The sequence below is a fragment of the Seriola dumerili genome, unplaced genomic scaffold (assembly GCF_002260705.1).
Source record: "Seriola dumerili isolate Sdu_G_001 unplaced genomic scaffold, Sdu_1.0 BDQW01000322.1, whole genome shotgun sequence".
Taxonomy (NCBI): domain Eukaryota; kingdom Metazoa; phylum Chordata; class Actinopteri; order Carangiformes; family Carangidae; genus Seriola; species Seriola dumerili.
Window position 1 is genome coordinate 2,796,810 of NW_019174577.1, and position 15,614 is coordinate 2,812,423.

The following is a 15,614-nucleotide window of genomic DNA, read 5'->3' on the forward strand; positions in this document are numbered from 1 at the left end:
AAAAGAGGAGAGATTTTCCTAAAATGTTAATTAACTCTTTTCTTAGTTTGTCCAAATGGATAGGTTTACCATTGTTCAAGTGTGTATTAAAACAATCGTTATGGCACGGAGCGCTTCTTATGAACATTTTAACTGCTTTTTGCTTGTAATGTCCTCCTGTTGGTACCGGCCATTAAGAAATCCCTCCTACATCGTGGCTAGTAAAATATAACATAGTCCAGAATCCCATTCTGTGCTAAAAATTAATATTTTCAAAGACGTATCTGAAGTTTAGAATATGAAGACTTTGCAAAGTTGGCAGTAAGAAAGTCCTGTTTTACATGTTGAAAGTGGATATCCGCTCACTCACTGCCATCTTATGGCAGCAGTGAACACTTCTGTATGTATTGTGGATGACAAAGATGATTTTAAGAAAAAACAAAAGCATTACTTGCCCTGCTGAATTGTTTACAACTTTTGTTCCATCTTTATTAAACTTGCATATCCATTTTGTCTTGCATATCATTATAAAACCTACAAAAGTCAAACCCACAAGCATTGTACATTAAGGTGTTTTTAAATGTGCAACAGTTTGACACCACAGTGAAGTGCATGTGTGCCTGTGTTTATTTTATGAGTATGTTTATTGAGAATGAAGGGTAGGCGGCAGAGGTGGATGAGGACGGAGTGCCGTGCTGCTATTGGGGTCGGTGGGAGTATATTGTATTATGATTATTCAGCATGGTCCTGCTGGGTGTGTTTACACATGACTGTTAGCAGATGAAAGCGGCTTGAAGTGAGCACACAACTAGGCCAGCGGCCGCCTACTAGACTGGTTCATCCACCACCAATTATCATCACTCCTTATCCGCAGCGCTGCCCTGTGATGATGAGGAGAGAGAAAGTGAAGATTAGATATTCTGTGCTGCTGCTGTATGATGTTTATGTAGATTACATGTAGAAATATACAGAATACACACACTCAAAGAGTCAACACACAAGCAAAGGTGTGTGTGTGTGTGTGGCATAATGCTTAAATGCTTTGAAATGTTTTATAAAACCAGTTTTTTTGCACGGTCATCTCAGGCGCGTTTAATGTCTTACCACTGGCAAAATAGAGGAAATTAATAAACGACCCTATCTTGACAATATTATTGCCTGAGATGGTTTGAAACTGCAGTAAATACAATGGGACAGTAGAAAAGTAATTTGAATTAATTTAAGAATGTTTAATTGGAGAGCTCCAAATTCTAAGGCATTTTCATGTTTTAATTATTTCAGATCGACACAAGTGAACATTGATAAAAAACCAAAATCACTAACCCAAAATGAATATCTCTGACCAGAAGATAATCCCTCAACAGTGCTTATCTCACTCTGCTCTTCAACATCACCAATAAGCACAGTAATGACGCAGCCGAGTGTAAGTATTTTCAATCTGTTTCTAAAAAGGAGCAGGTCTCCACAAGTCCAATGTTCCCTCCCCCTCGTGGTGTTATTGGAGCATGGTCAGCGTTGGGTGGAACTTTCCCTCAGTTACTTAAAACAATTTAACAGTGTTATGAAAAGCCATCCTCATATAGTCTGTCTGTCCTTATCTCATCAGCTTTTCTTCTTGCCGTTTGCTGAGGTAGTCTGCTGGACGGAACTTATCCCATTGGCGGAGAGCTCCTGCAGCAGAGGCGAGGGGGAGGCGGCGGATGAGGAGGGGGGGGGGGTAGGCCATTGAATTGTAGAGGGGGGCGGTAAAGAAGCAAAGCGGGAGGTGTGCAGCGGGGTATCAAGAGGGTGGAGAGAGAGTGAAGGAGAGACGAGTGAAGAAGAAGGGAGAGAGGAAAGGGGAAGGAAGGGTGATAATAGGTGAAGGGACTGCATAAATCACGTCAGCGCTTATGCTGCAGAGTTATAATGTGAAGAATATCAGTCTCCATCGATTTGCTAGCAGCTCACTGTAAGGAGTGAGAGGGGAAAGGGAGGAATGCCTCAAGTTCGTTAGGCAGCATTAGAACTGGAGTGGTACTGCATGTGCTTTTGGCATTGCATGGTTCTCTTTTCTCTTTAAACCAGTATTATACACTTTTATCAGTGCGTGTGATGTGGAGTAGAGATCTAAATTGTCATCAATACATTTGATGCCAGCATCAGTGAGCAATCTTGCTGTTAAAAGCCAGAGACAGAACAATTAATACCGAATAAGATGTTTTTAGAAAATACTCAACGCTCCAGAAACACACCTGAACAACGTTTTTCAAGTATAATGGATAAAGAGAGGGATGCCTTGTTGCTCATTAACCATTCTTCGTAAAAAATTAGTTAACTGCAAACATGTCAACACTATTTTAATTTTCAAGACTGTAATTTTTGAAAGAAGTCTCCCGGAAGAATTTCAAAATATGACTAATTATAGGGAATGCAAAAATGTGTGTGTGGTGTGTGTGTGTGTGTTGTGTGTGTGTGTGTGTTTAATTTTGCACTTACTGCGTCCTGCTTCTTCCGATCTGTGTCAACCAGACAGCAGCACCCAACAAATCCAGGTACCGGGCGAACAGGACAGCAAATTGAATAAGGGACCGCACACAAAAACAAAACACACAAAAATCCTACAAGGATTATATGCCATTCTCTTAAAATCGACGCATCGCCAACCTGTGCAACCGAATACCAGATGAGCTGCCCAGTGTCGAAATATGTATATGTGCCCTTGAGGTGGTGGTAATGCTGGGGTCTGTAGTGTTATTATCAGCAGACACTCGCTGTGCGCGGCTGGCCAGAAATCCAAAGAGCAGAAAGGCAGAGTTCATCGAGAACTCCAGTCGAGCCGAGAGGAGCTCCAGTGTTCTCCCAGCTCCAGAGAGTTGTCGCGTCAAGAGATGTTTTCAATCCAGGATGCATGCCCGTCTTGCTAAAACTCATCGAGGAATTGTTAGGCATACGCCGGGTCGTCTGGAGAGAAAAGGAGAGACGAGAGAGACAGGAAATAAGACATGCTATTAAACAGTAACGGAGTACCTTCGTGTGGCGCTGCTGCTGCAGCAGCGGTTGCAGCGGCTTGGTGCGTGCGCTCTAGGTAGAGCTGGACTCTTCATCCTTGGCAGAGCCAGCTAGCCCCAGAGCCCCAGGACGAAAGTCCAGGCGTAGGCTGGATCCTGCCACCAAAGCGCCGGCCAGGTGGGAAGGGGGTCGGAGGCAGGGTGGGGCGAGTCCTTGGGACGAGAGATGGGTGAGAGGTGGAGCCCACTGGCAAATCCCTGGCGGATGGGTGCTTGGGGGAGAGGAGGTGCTGTTGCCTGAAGCGCTTGCTGCTGTAGGAGAGGGAGGAATGAGAGGGAGATAAGAAACGGAAAGGAGAGAGGAGAACAAAAGAGAGAGATTGGGTGACTTACAAGCACTGGAGAAAGTGGCTTGACAGGAAGTGATCAAGGAGAAATGGAGGAAGGAAAGAAGGGAACTAAGTGCTGCGATGTGCACGAGAGGAGAAATTTGCTGAGATCAGGCAGTGGCTCTGAGCCAGATCAATCTGATGGGAGAAGAAAGGGGAGAATAGAACTAAAACTGAAATGTTCTTTTAAAGTTTGTTTACGTTTCAATGTCTCACTGAAATGTTTGAAGGAGCACCTGAATTAAAAAAAAAAAAAAAAAATCTCCAAAAATAATAATGACATAATATAATAACATGTTTTTTGAATAGTAGCCAATAAATTTCGGTATAATTTTTAGTGGGCCAAATGGTCTTTGCCTCAATAAAAGGAAAGAAAGCAGGGAAAAATAAATAAATGGGAGTATATAAGTAGCATACGACTGCTAGTGAGGCAGAGAGGGGGATGCCCACGTAGCCCTTACTATCCGAAGCATTTGTGCTCACCCCATGGTCCACCTGTTTGGCCGCTCACTATGTGCCATGGACCACCCTGTTGTGGTCGCTTGTAAGAACAAACTCGAGAGGCAAGTGAAGGCAGGTGGATTACAGAAATTATACTTAGGAGCTCAACATTTTTATTTCCTTTGTTGTAAGAATAATATTAATCACATGTATAATTTCTTTTAATCTAGTATTAGAAAAGGTAATTCAACTCTCTCACAAAACATCATCTTTGAAAGACTGATTTTTTCTCAAGCCTCTTTTGGGAATTGTGAAGGCGCATGCAACCATTTTGGCGATTGATGGAAAATGAACTGTGCTTTGAAGTTTGTCCCATCTGCAGCTTGCTGGTGTGTTTGTCTGTGATGTGTGTGTCACTTGAGTTATTGATTAAATGTGTGTAGTGGTGGCTATGTTGCATGCCGTCGTGCGTGCGCCTGGTGTCAGACAGGAGAGAGACTATGCTAGTACAGTGTGTGTCGTGTGTGTGTGGTGTGGTGTGTGTGGTGGTGTGTGTGTGTGTGTGTGTAGTGGTGTGTGTGTGTGACTGTGTGTTGTTTATTATCCACACTCCTTGGACAGGAATGGGATGAGCTGAGCACAGATGCATTCAAACCGCTTGGCAATCTCCGTCTGAAAGAAAATAAAAAAAAAAGATACTGTCACTTTGATGAAAGTAACAGCACAGCACACCACAGTTCCAGATTGAGCACGAACAAACAAAGAAGACTGCACACATTCATCAAAGGTTACACACAGCACACACACAGCGTGGCTATGTGCCTGTTTCCTGCAGGGCCAAGTGGTGCGGTATAATATTTCAGCTGCTTACATCTGGTTCCATGCAAATGGAAAGCTCTGCAGGGAGTTTGACTAAAATATTCAATGGACAGCATCTGCTGTGGCCACAGCCAGCCCACACAAGAGAGTGTGTGAGCGTGTGAAGTGTTGTTGTTTTGTGGTGTGTGTGTGTGTGTGTGTAGGTGTGTGTGTGTGTGTGGGCTGTGTGTGTGAGAGAAAGCGAGGAAAAGATGCAAAATTCAGCACATCTTTTCCCGTCTTCCTTTCTGTGCACACACACACACACACACACACACACACACACACGCACACACAAACACACACACTCACACGCTCACACACTCTCTGTGTGGGCTGGCTGTGGCCACAGCAGATGCTGTCCATGAATATTTTAGTCAAACTCCCTGGCAGAGTTTCCATTTGCATGGACCAGATGTAAGCAGCTGAAATATTTACCACACTGGCCCTGGCAGAAACAGGCCACAGCCACGCTGTGTGTGTGTTGTGTGTAACCTTTATGAATGTGTGCGTCTTCTTGTTTGTTCGTGCTCAATCTTGACTGTGTGTGTGTGTGTGTTTATTCATCAAAGTGACAGTATCTTTTTTTTTTTTTCTTTCAGACGGAGATTGCCAAGCGGTTGAATGTGATCTGTGCTCAGCTCATCCCATTCCTGTCACAGGAGGTGTGGAAAACACACACACACACACACACACACACACACACACACACACACACACACACACACACACACACACACTGTACAGCAGTCTCTCTCCTGTCTGACAGCAGGCCACGCAGACGGCATGCACATGCACACTACACACATTTATCAATAACTCAAGACACACACACACAGACAAACACACACAGAGCTGCAGATGGACAGAACTTCAAAGCACATTCATTTTCCTCAATCGCCAAATGGTTGCATGCGTTCACATGATTCCCAAAAGTGAAAAAATCAGTCTTTCAAAGATGATGTTTGTGAGAGTATGAATACCTTTTCATACTAATTAAGAAATGTTACATGTGATTAATATTAATTCAGTTTACCAAAGGAAATAAAAATGTTGAGCCCTAGTATTTAATTCTGAATCCACCTGCCTTCACTGACCTCTCGGTTTGTTCTACAGCACCAACAACAGGTGGTCCAGGCCATGGAGCGCGCCAAACAGGTGACCATGGGGGAGCTAAATGCTTCGATAGGGGTACGTGGGCTCCCCCCTCTGCCTCATAGCGTGTGTACTTTATACTCCCATTTATTTATTTTTCCTGCTTTTCTTTTCCTTTTATTGAGGCAAAGACCATTTGGCCCACTAAAATATACCGATTTATTGGCTACTATTTCAAAAACATTTATTATTATTATTATTATTATTTTGAGATTTTTTTTTTTAATTCAGGTGTCCTTCAAACATTCAGTGAGAATTAAAACAAACTTTAAAGAACATTTCAGTTTTAGTTATTTGTCACTTTAGTTCCCATCAGATTGATCTGGCTCCAGAGCCACTGCCCTGATCTCAGCATTTCTCCTCTCGTGCACATCGCAGCACTTAGTTCCCTTCCTTTCCTTCCTCCATTTCTCCTTGATCACTTCCTGTCAAGCCACTTTCTCCAGTGCTTGTAAGTCACCCAAATCTCTCTCTTTTGTCTCCTCTCTCTTTCCGTTTCTTCTTCTATTCTCCCTCTCTACAGCAGCAGCTTCAGGCACAGCACCTCTCCCAGCATGCCCAGGGTTTGCCAGTGGGCCCACACCCATCAGGACTGCCCCACCCTGGCCTGGCGCTTGGTGGAGGATCCAGCCTGCTGGCCTTGTCTGGGGCTCTGGGGGCTCAGCTGGCTGCCAAGGATGAGAGAGCTCACCTAGAGGCAGCAGCAGCCGCTGCCGCTGCTGCAGAGCACCACAGAGGTACATGTTATGTTAATGCATGTTTATTTTTTTTCTGTGTGTTTTTCTCAAAGTAAAGGTGTAAAATTCTCGATGAGTTTAGAAAGAGCTGGATTGCATTCTTGGAGATGAAAACATCTCTCTGAGGTTGGGAGTAAACACTGGAGCTTGGCTCGATGGATTCTGATGATTGGCTTTGCTTTGGATTTCTGGCAGGGCACAGGAGTGTTGCTGATAATAACACTCCGCAAGGATATTTTTCCACTGAGTCATCAGCTGCAGGGCGATGTAAAGAGATGGCATATAATCTTGGATTTTTGTGTGTTTGTTTTTGTGTGCGTCCTTATCTCATTTGCTGTCCTGTTGCCCGGTACCTGGATTTGTTGGGTGCTGCTGTCTGGATTGAACAGATCGGGAAGCAGGACCAGTAAGTGCAAATTAACACACACACACACACACACACACACACACACACACACACACATTTTTTTTGCATTCCCTATAATTAGTATCATATTTGACAATTCTTCCGGGGAGACTTCTTTCAAAAATTACAGTCTGAAATTAAAATAGTGTTGACATTTGTTTGCAGTTAACAATTTTTACGAAGGGTTTAATGAGCAACAAGTTGCATTCTCCTTTCTTCTTTATCCATTTATACTTGATAAAACTGTTGTTAGGTGTGGTTTTGGCAGCTTTGAGTATTTTCTAAAAACATCTTATCGGATTAATTTTGTCTGTCTCTGGCTTTTAGACAGCAAGATTGCAGTCACTGATGCTGGCACCTGTATGATGACAATTTAGATCTCTACTCCACATCACTACCACTATAAAATTGTGATAATACTGGTTTAAAGAAAAAAGAACCATCAATGCCAAAGCACATGCAGACCACTCCAGTCTTTAATGCTGCCTTAACGAATACTTGAGGCATTCTCTTTCTTCCTCTCACTCCTACAGTGAGCTGCTAGCAGATCGATGGAGACTGATATTCTTTCACATTCATCTCTGCAGCTTATAAGCCTGACGTGATTTATGCAGTCCCTCTCACCTCATTATCACCCTCTTCCTTCCTCTCTTTCCTCTCTCCCTTCTTCTTCACTCGTCTCTCCTTCCTACCTTCTTCTCTTCCACCCTCTTTGTACCCCCGTGCACACCTCCCCTTTGCTCTTTACCGCTCCCTCCTTTCTCAATTCAATGCACCCCTCTCCTCTCCCCTCCTCATCCCTCTGCTCCCTCTCTCCTCGCTGCAGAGCTCTCTGTCCAATGGGGATAAGGGTCGTCCAGCAGACTACCTCAGCAACGGCAAGAAGAGGAAAGCTGATGAGAAGGAGTTCATGACAGACTATGTGAGGATGCTTTCATAACACTGTTAAATGTTTAAGTAACTGAGGGAAAGTTCCACCCAACCTGACCAGTTCTCGTCAGATAACACCACTCAGTACAGTGGACTTTGGAGACCTGCTCCCTTTTTAGAAACTAATTGAAATATTCACACTCCCTGCTGTCATTACTGTGCTATTGGTGTCATTGTTGAAGAGCAGATATATTAAGCACTGTGAGGGATTATCTTCTGTCAGAGATCATTTCATTTTGGGTAGATTTTTTTTTTATTATCAAATTCACTTTGTTCGATCTGAAATATTAAAAACATGAGAAATGCCTTAGAATTTGAGCTCTCCAAGTTAAACATCTTAAATTAATTCATTACTTTTCTACTGTCCATTGTATTTACTGCAGTTTCAACCATCTCAGGCAATAAATTGTCAAGATAGGTCGTTTCATTTTCCTCTATTTGCAGTGTAAGACATTAAAGCGCCTGAGAGAGTGCAAAAAAACTGTTTTATAAAACATTTTCAAATGCATTAGATTATGCACACACACACACACACACCTTTGCTTGTGTGTGACTCTTTATGTGTGTGTATTGTATATTTCTACATGTAATCTACATACATCATACAGCAGAGCAGAATATCTAATCTCACTTTCTCTCTCCTCTCTCACAGGGCAGCGATGCGGATAAGAGTGATGATAATTTGGTGGTGGATGAGGTTAGTAGGCGGCCGCTGGCCTATGTTGGCCTCACTTCACCGCTTTCATCTGCATACATCATGTAAACACACCCAGCAGGACCATCTGAATAATCATAATAACAATAATACTCCCCACCCCCCTAACCCCGTCCTCATCCACCTCTGCCTGCCCTCATTTCTCAATAAACAACCATAAAATACACAGGCACACATGCACTTCACTGTGGTTCAAACTGTCTGCACATTTTAAAAACACCTTAATGTACAATGCTGTGGGTTTGACTGTTGAGGTTTTATGAATGAATGCAGACAAAATGGATAGCAAGTTTATAAAAGATGAACAAAAGTGTAAACAATTAGCAGGGCAGTATGTTTTTGTTTTTTTCTTAAAATCATCTTTGTCATCCAAATACATACAGAAGTGTTCACTGTGCATAAGATGGCAGTGAGTGAGCCGATACCCACTTCAACATAAAACAGGACTTTCTTACTGCAACTTTGGAAGCTTCATATTAACTTCAGATACGTCTTGAAATATAATTTAGCACAGAATGGGGATTGTGGACTATGTTATATTTTACTAGCACATTAGGAAGGGATTTCTTAATGGCCAGTACCAACAGGAGGACTTACAAGCAAAAGCAGTTAAAATGTTCATAAGAGCCCCTAACGATTGTTTTAAGACACACTTGAAACATGGTAAACCTATCCATTTGGACAAACTAAGAAAAGAGTTAATTAACATTAGAAAAAATGGACACTGATAGATTTCCAGGTGATCTGGACATAGATAAAACACTGCAGAATGAATGAATAGATTAGCATTACCTCTTATTTCTGTCTTGTGTACTAAAGTTTTATGTGTTCTTTGAACTCAGGACCCGTCGTCCCCCCGCAGTGTGCAGTCCTACTCATCCAGAGAGAACGGTTTGGACAAGATGCCTCCATCTCGTAAGGAGGGTCCACCACAGGCCAGCCCCACCTCCCTGGCCTCCTCCAGCAGTGCCGCCTCCCCCTCCCGCGGCAAAGAGCCCCCACAGGTAAACGAACACATCTGTATGAAGATACATGTGCAATAAAGTGGGCCACACACAGGCATAAAAAAGATGCATATTTGAATTGTTTTTTTTTTGGGGGGGGGGGGGGGGGCATTGTTGTAACTGACGCTGACATCTATGGAGAACACGCAATATATTTCAGTGCAGGACATCAGTGTTTCCATCCTGTCAGCACACTCTGTATTCAGCTGTCTTGTTTGGGGTCAGTAGTTCATCTTGGAGTTATTATGGTGTATATTCAACATCCCACACGTATTCAGTCGGGGCTGCTGACATCCCACAGCACTCCTCAGGTCCCATCTGCCCTCAGTCATCCTCACTGTCATTCTCTTTTTGTATTTGTTTTATTTTTTCATTTTTTGTTGTTGTGTGCTTTTCTTTGCCATTTTCCTTCTTTGTTTTCTAACACTTTTTATTCTCCGCTCTTCCAGAGGGAGAAGTCCAGTACCCCAGGTATGAAGCCAGGGACCCCCATGTCTCAGGAGTCCAACACCCCGGGACCTAGCGGACCCCCGCAGTTCAGACCTGTCCCTGGCAAGCCTGGTGTTGACCCCCTCGGTAAGGTCGTCTCACGAGTTTGCTTTTATTCCCCGTGTCATCTGTATATTATTGTCATGAGGGAGCACTGAGCTTCAGAAAGCCATCAGTTGATGTGAAGTGAAACTGTAAGGTTTGCTGACATTACTGGAAAAAACTCTTTGTTGTTTCTATCCATGTTGCTGAGGAGACCGGCAGACACATATCTACAGGCCTCCTCTCAAGGACATAAGCTTGCACTGCACACAGGGGATCATTTAAAAAAATGAATCTGTATTTGCAGAGACAGCTTTTTAGCCTGTGCTGGCTTTGTTACATGTAGTGATTCTATCAACACTGGGCCGCAGTAGTTGGTATGGGTGTCAGCCAGCTCCCCACCACCGACCACCATCTGGACTTAATAAGCAGCTGTGGGCAAAAATATTCAGCGCGCCTCACTTTTTAAATGGAAAAATTAGGAGAGGTGATGGACTGTGACTGTGAGCTGCTTCATAATGAGCCTCCATCTATTCCAGTGTATCTCTTTTCTCTCCTTTTTTTGCTCACATCACCTGTTAGCTCCCACACCGCTTTCACACACACCCACATCATTGTGAGTGCATATGTACGTGCTTGTAGATGCAGCTACATGTGCCAGAGGAGGATACAGAGAATGTTTATGTGAGCGCGTGCGCACGGACACACACACGGACACACACATGGAGACACGGACAGACACACACACACACACACACACACACACACACACACACACACACACACACACACACACAGGTATTGGCTCACTGCAGGAAGGTATGGTGGCCAGCAGGGGGCAGTAGTGGTCTAGTGCTGCAGTTAGTGATGTCCTGCCTTTTGTGGCAGCTTGTTCACAGCCTGTCAGTCACAGCTGTCTCACACACTGACAGGCTCTGCAGAGGGAGTCACCTTAATAAAATGCACATCTTATTCTATCCTATGTTTAAGTGATATCTAGAGCTCTCAGAATGACTAGCATTCTTCATTCTCCCATCCTCTTCTTTTGCCTCAATCAATAATTTTTTCTCTTCAATAATTCTCAGCAAATTAACTCACTCTTATCTTTTCCCCCCTCTATCCTTCCACCAGCTCTGGGTCTCAGAAACCCTCTGGCGGTGCAGGGAGCGTACCCTCCAGGGGCTTTTGGCCTGCCTCCAGGGGTGAACGGGGACCTGCCTGGGGCAGCGGGCTATGGTGCAGGCCTCCACTTGGTCTCCCCCCAGATGAACGGAGCTGCAGCAGCAGCGGCGGCAGCAGCCGCCGCAGGCTACGGACGGTCCCCTGTGGTGAGCTTGACGCTCTGCAGATAATTTGTCTTTCCAGTGTCGCTGTCATATGTAACACCTCAGCATATAAACCTGTCAGAGGACAAAGAGAGGGATATTCTACGTACAGGACAGAAGGGAGCATTTTAATGGGAGAGGAGAAGGAAGAGAGGCTGCCTTGTCATTTATCGTTAAGAATCTATGACCTTGGCTCTTGAAAAGTCTCTTTACCTTTATGTGATCTCATTTTATTCTGATCTTTCATCTGATACTGTCTCTGTATTACCCATTTTTATGAGTGAATCCTCTCCTCTCCTCTCACCAGGTATTTTTTTCAGATATTTTTTTCTTACATTAGGGTATTTGTCTCTTCCAGGTGGGCTACGAGTCTCCACACCCACATATGAGGGTCCCTGGGCTGCCTGCCAGCCTGCAGTCAGCTGCCTCCGGAAAACCGTGAGTTTCCCTTTACCTTCAATCGTTCAAATCTTCACCTGTTCACTATTAACTGCTCTAAGGTTCTCAAATTTCAGTTTCAACAACAGAAGATAAAAGAACTGGAAAGATGAATAATCAAAGCGTGAAAAGGAAGAAAATATTTTAATAAAAAAAACAGCTTGGCGCCTTCAGGACTCTGTTAGGTCAAAATATACAGCCCCAAGGCCTCTTTTTAAATTAAACAATCTGTGTTCCTACATCAAGAAATAGTCATCCCTTAAAGCACTTCAAAATAGTTTTTAAAACAGTCTATAGCAGTGTGCCAGTTTACTTTGTCTGGAGTATTTTATTTATTTCTGCACATGAATGGCCAATGTAGATGATGTCAGTGCTATTTATTACAGTTAAATACAGTATTTTTTGTTATTCAGACATTATTAATAAATGTCAGGTTTTAGTCACTCAGTGTCAGTCTCTCAAACGTTTTCTGGGTCATGCAGAAACCACAAGTTGAAGTAGATGAAGTGAGTTCTGAGACAAATTCCTACTTCCTAAAAAAAAAAAAAAAAAAAAAAAAAAAAAAAAAAAAAAAAAAGGTGCTCATGAAAGTAATGCACTTTTGTCATTGTTCTTTTACAATAAGTAGTTCTCCCAGTTATTCATCGTTTTCTGTTCCCTTCCATCTCTCTTCTCTCCAGCGCCTACTCGTTCCATGTGAGTGCAGACGGCCAGATGCAGCCGGTGCCCTTTCCCCCTGACGCCCTGCTGGGCCCGGGAATCCCTCGCCACGCCCGTCAGATTCACACCCTGAGCCACGGAGAGGTGGTGTGTGCTGTCACCATCAGCACCTCGACGCGCCACGTCTACACTGGAGGAAAGGGTTGCGTTAAGGTGTGGGACATCAGCCAGCCGGGCAGCAAGAGCCCCATGGCCCAGCTGGACTGTCTGGTGAGACACGGGCAAGGAGTGGAGTTAGATGGATGTTTGTAGACTCATATTTAAAGTTTGTTGACTATCTTGTGTCTAATAATGTTGCTTTATGACCAAAAGGGATACTGTATTTTTTTCATACATAAAAACACACTTTGGATGATGAATTACCTTTGCGTTGTTGTCGTGAAGCCAAATCCTCCAGCGTATTTATTTATTGCTGCGATACTGCTGCAGCAGCATGGTTAACTCTGTACGGCTATCCCCTTGTCGTCAATTACAGTGAACTACAGCATATATCACAGTATAAATGTTTATATTTCTCGTTTTATTGTGGCCAATCAGAACAGGGATAACTACATCCGCTCCTGCAAGCTGCTCTCTGACGGTCGAACCTTGATCGTCGGCGGGGAGGCCAGCACGCTGTCAATCTGGGATTTGGCCACACCCACTCCCCGAATCAAGGCGGAGCTGACATCGTCCGCCCCCGCCTGCTACGCTCTGGCCATCTCCCCTGACAACAAGGTCTGCTTCTCCTGCTGCAGCGACGGCAACATCGTCGTCTGGGACCTTCACAACCAGACGCTGGTCAGGTAAGAGAGGAGTGGGAGGAGGCGCCGGTCAGATGAAGAGTGCAGTAGGAAAAGGACAAACAATTTGCAAGAAAAAGGCAGAGAGGAGAGTGATGAAAAAGGAAGAGAAGTTATAGTGAGGGAAATGAGAGGTAAGGGAAAACTGCAGAGGGAAGGAGGAAATGGTGTTTTTTTGTAATTTCACAACTTAATCAATCATAAAGTCATAGAGAGAGGAAAACATTATAGATATAAACCAAAGTGTGCAGGATGAATGCAGCATAGAGGAGGTGAGGACTTCCTAAACCTGTGTGTTTAACTGGGAGGAAGAAGCAGCTTGTGTTTCTGAAAGTCTTATTTGTCCTTAAAACAACATATTGGTGGTTTTATATGTTCCAGAGAATTTACCACTATGTTTCTACACCTAAAGTTACAGCCAGCCAGACCAAAGCATGAATTGCTGTATTTACTCATTTTATTTTTTCCTCAGATTTTTCAAAAGGAAATATTATTATATAGACTCCCCCAAAAAAAATGAAATGCTTTTCCAGCTAATACACACGTCTGTGTATCAAGGGACAAACTCTGCCACTTAAACCACTGTAGGCTATGAATGCTGTGGTGTGTGGCACTGGTCCATGCAAAATACTTCTTCCCATAAAAATAAATGGTAACACTTTAAGTCCCCTTATTTAGCATTTATTTGCAGTATATAAACATATAACAATTATTTTATAAGGCACTGTAATGTAGTTGTGAGCAGATATAAGGAGATTTTAAGTGTTTATTAATGTAAAGTATTTGTTAACAATTCTAATTTCTCCTATGAAGACATATATTATATTATATTATTACAACAGTGTTTGACTGTGTTATCCTTTGTTATCTGTTTATACACCAGCCTCCACTTATGGGTGCCCACAGGGTAATACCTGTTGACAATAGGATCATGATACAGTAATAAACACCTAAGTTGTATATCAATCGCATTATAGTGTTATGGACTGTTTATTAAATTTGTTTATATCTTTCTTATGAAGCTAAATGTTAAATTGTTGCTAAATAAACTAAATTAAATAATAAGCCAGTGTAGTTTTATTTCTCTTGTAGAACAATCTTTTGCCCTGGGACTATTTTTTTTGGTGGAGAGAGTCGCATTACTTCAGTGTATTATGTTTTATGCAAAATTAAGCAACTTCAACAAAAATATTGAAGATGTGATTCAGTGTAATTATTAGCTGCAACAAGCAAGTAGCAAGTCTGTGTGATGATTTTCATAACACACATGACTGAATTAAATGTTTTTCAGTTGTTAAAAAGTCAGACAAACTAGTATTTTGAATGAGCAGAGATCAGAGAGGAGGCTGGGTAGCCAGAGAGCCAGAGGTACATATGTTTGTTTCTGTGCGTTTATCTCTGGGTCTCTCGTGCATCTCCTCCCTGCAGGCAGTTCCAGGGCCACACGGACGGAGCGAGCTGCATCGACATCTCCAACGACGGCACCAAGCTGTGGACAGGAGGGCTGGACAACACCGTCCGCTGCTGGGACCTCCGAGAGGGACGCCAGCTCCAGCAACACGACTTCACCTCGCAGGTACACACAGCAGCACACAAACACACACTCAAATCAGATTCGCTGCAGTCCAGACGAATAGGCATTAATGTGCTGAGTGCTGAGGAACAGTCTCATCTCCCCATTTCTTTCTCCCCTCTCTGTCTTCAGATCTTCTCTCTGGGCTACTGTCCGACAGGCGAGTGGCTGGCTGTGGGAATGGAGAGCAGTAATGTTGAAGTCTTGCACGTCTCCAAACCTGACAAGTACCAGCTGCACCTCCATGAGAGCTGTGTTCTCTCCCTCAAATTTGCTTACTGCGGTATGCACACACACACACACACACGTAGACACTGACTAGATTGATGGTTTGGTTACATCACATTACCTGAGGGTATTTAATCACAGAGAAGCAGAACAAATCTTCTGCTTCTTTCATTATTCAGAAACAGCTTCTTCCTTTTCACCTCTCCCGCTCTTTACAAAAGCAGCTCTTCCCCTCAGGCTTCCCCGTATCTCGCCTCCCCCGAGGCTTTATCTGTTGATGGCTGTATGTGTTTCGTCCTGTAGGTAAATGGTTCGTGAGCACAGGCAAAGATAACCTCCTGAATGCGTGGCGGACACCTTATGGATCCAGCATATTCCAGGTAGATCATCAGAGTTTTATGCACAGAATTTTG

The 15,614-nt window shown here is 43.5% G+C and overlaps 1 protein-coding gene across 2 annotated transcripts in view; it reads left to right on the top strand.

Annotated features, from left to right (window-relative positions):
• LOC111232120 (transducin-like enhancer protein 1) overlaps nucleotides 1-15,614 on the top strand; it is a 45,001-nt gene that overhangs the window by 27,698 nt on the left and 1,689 nt on the right. For both annotated transcript variants that reach the window (XR_002665535.1, XM_022759477.1), the window contains exons 5-19: nucleotides 5,260-5,322; nucleotides 5,774-5,878; nucleotides 6,339-6,549; nucleotides 6,939-6,955; nucleotides 7,782-7,877; nucleotides 8,538-8,582; nucleotides 9,443-9,604; nucleotides 10,054-10,180; nucleotides 11,267-11,463; nucleotides 11,819-11,898; nucleotides 12,579-12,828; nucleotides 13,156-13,403; nucleotides 14,829-14,976; nucleotides 15,106-15,256; nucleotides 15,505-15,581. Coding sequence is in view for 1 of the 2 variants with exons in the window: in XM_022759477.1 (XP_022615198.1) it covers nucleotides 5,260-5,322; nucleotides 5,774-5,878; nucleotides 6,339-6,549; nucleotides 6,939-6,955; nucleotides 7,782-7,877; nucleotides 8,538-8,582; nucleotides 9,443-9,604; nucleotides 10,054-10,180; nucleotides 11,267-11,463; nucleotides 11,819-11,898; nucleotides 12,579-12,828; nucleotides 13,156-13,403; nucleotides 14,829-14,976; nucleotides 15,106-15,256; nucleotides 15,505-15,581 (1,977 nt within the window). In the remaining variant the exon portion in view is untranslated. The remainder of the gene's footprint in view (nucleotides 1-5,259; nucleotides 5,323-5,773; nucleotides 5,879-6,338; nucleotides 6,550-6,938; nucleotides 6,956-7,781; nucleotides 7,878-8,537; nucleotides 8,583-9,442; nucleotides 9,605-10,053; nucleotides 10,181-11,266; nucleotides 11,464-11,818; nucleotides 11,899-12,578; nucleotides 12,829-13,155; nucleotides 13,404-14,828; nucleotides 14,977-15,105; nucleotides 15,257-15,504; nucleotides 15,582-15,614) is intronic.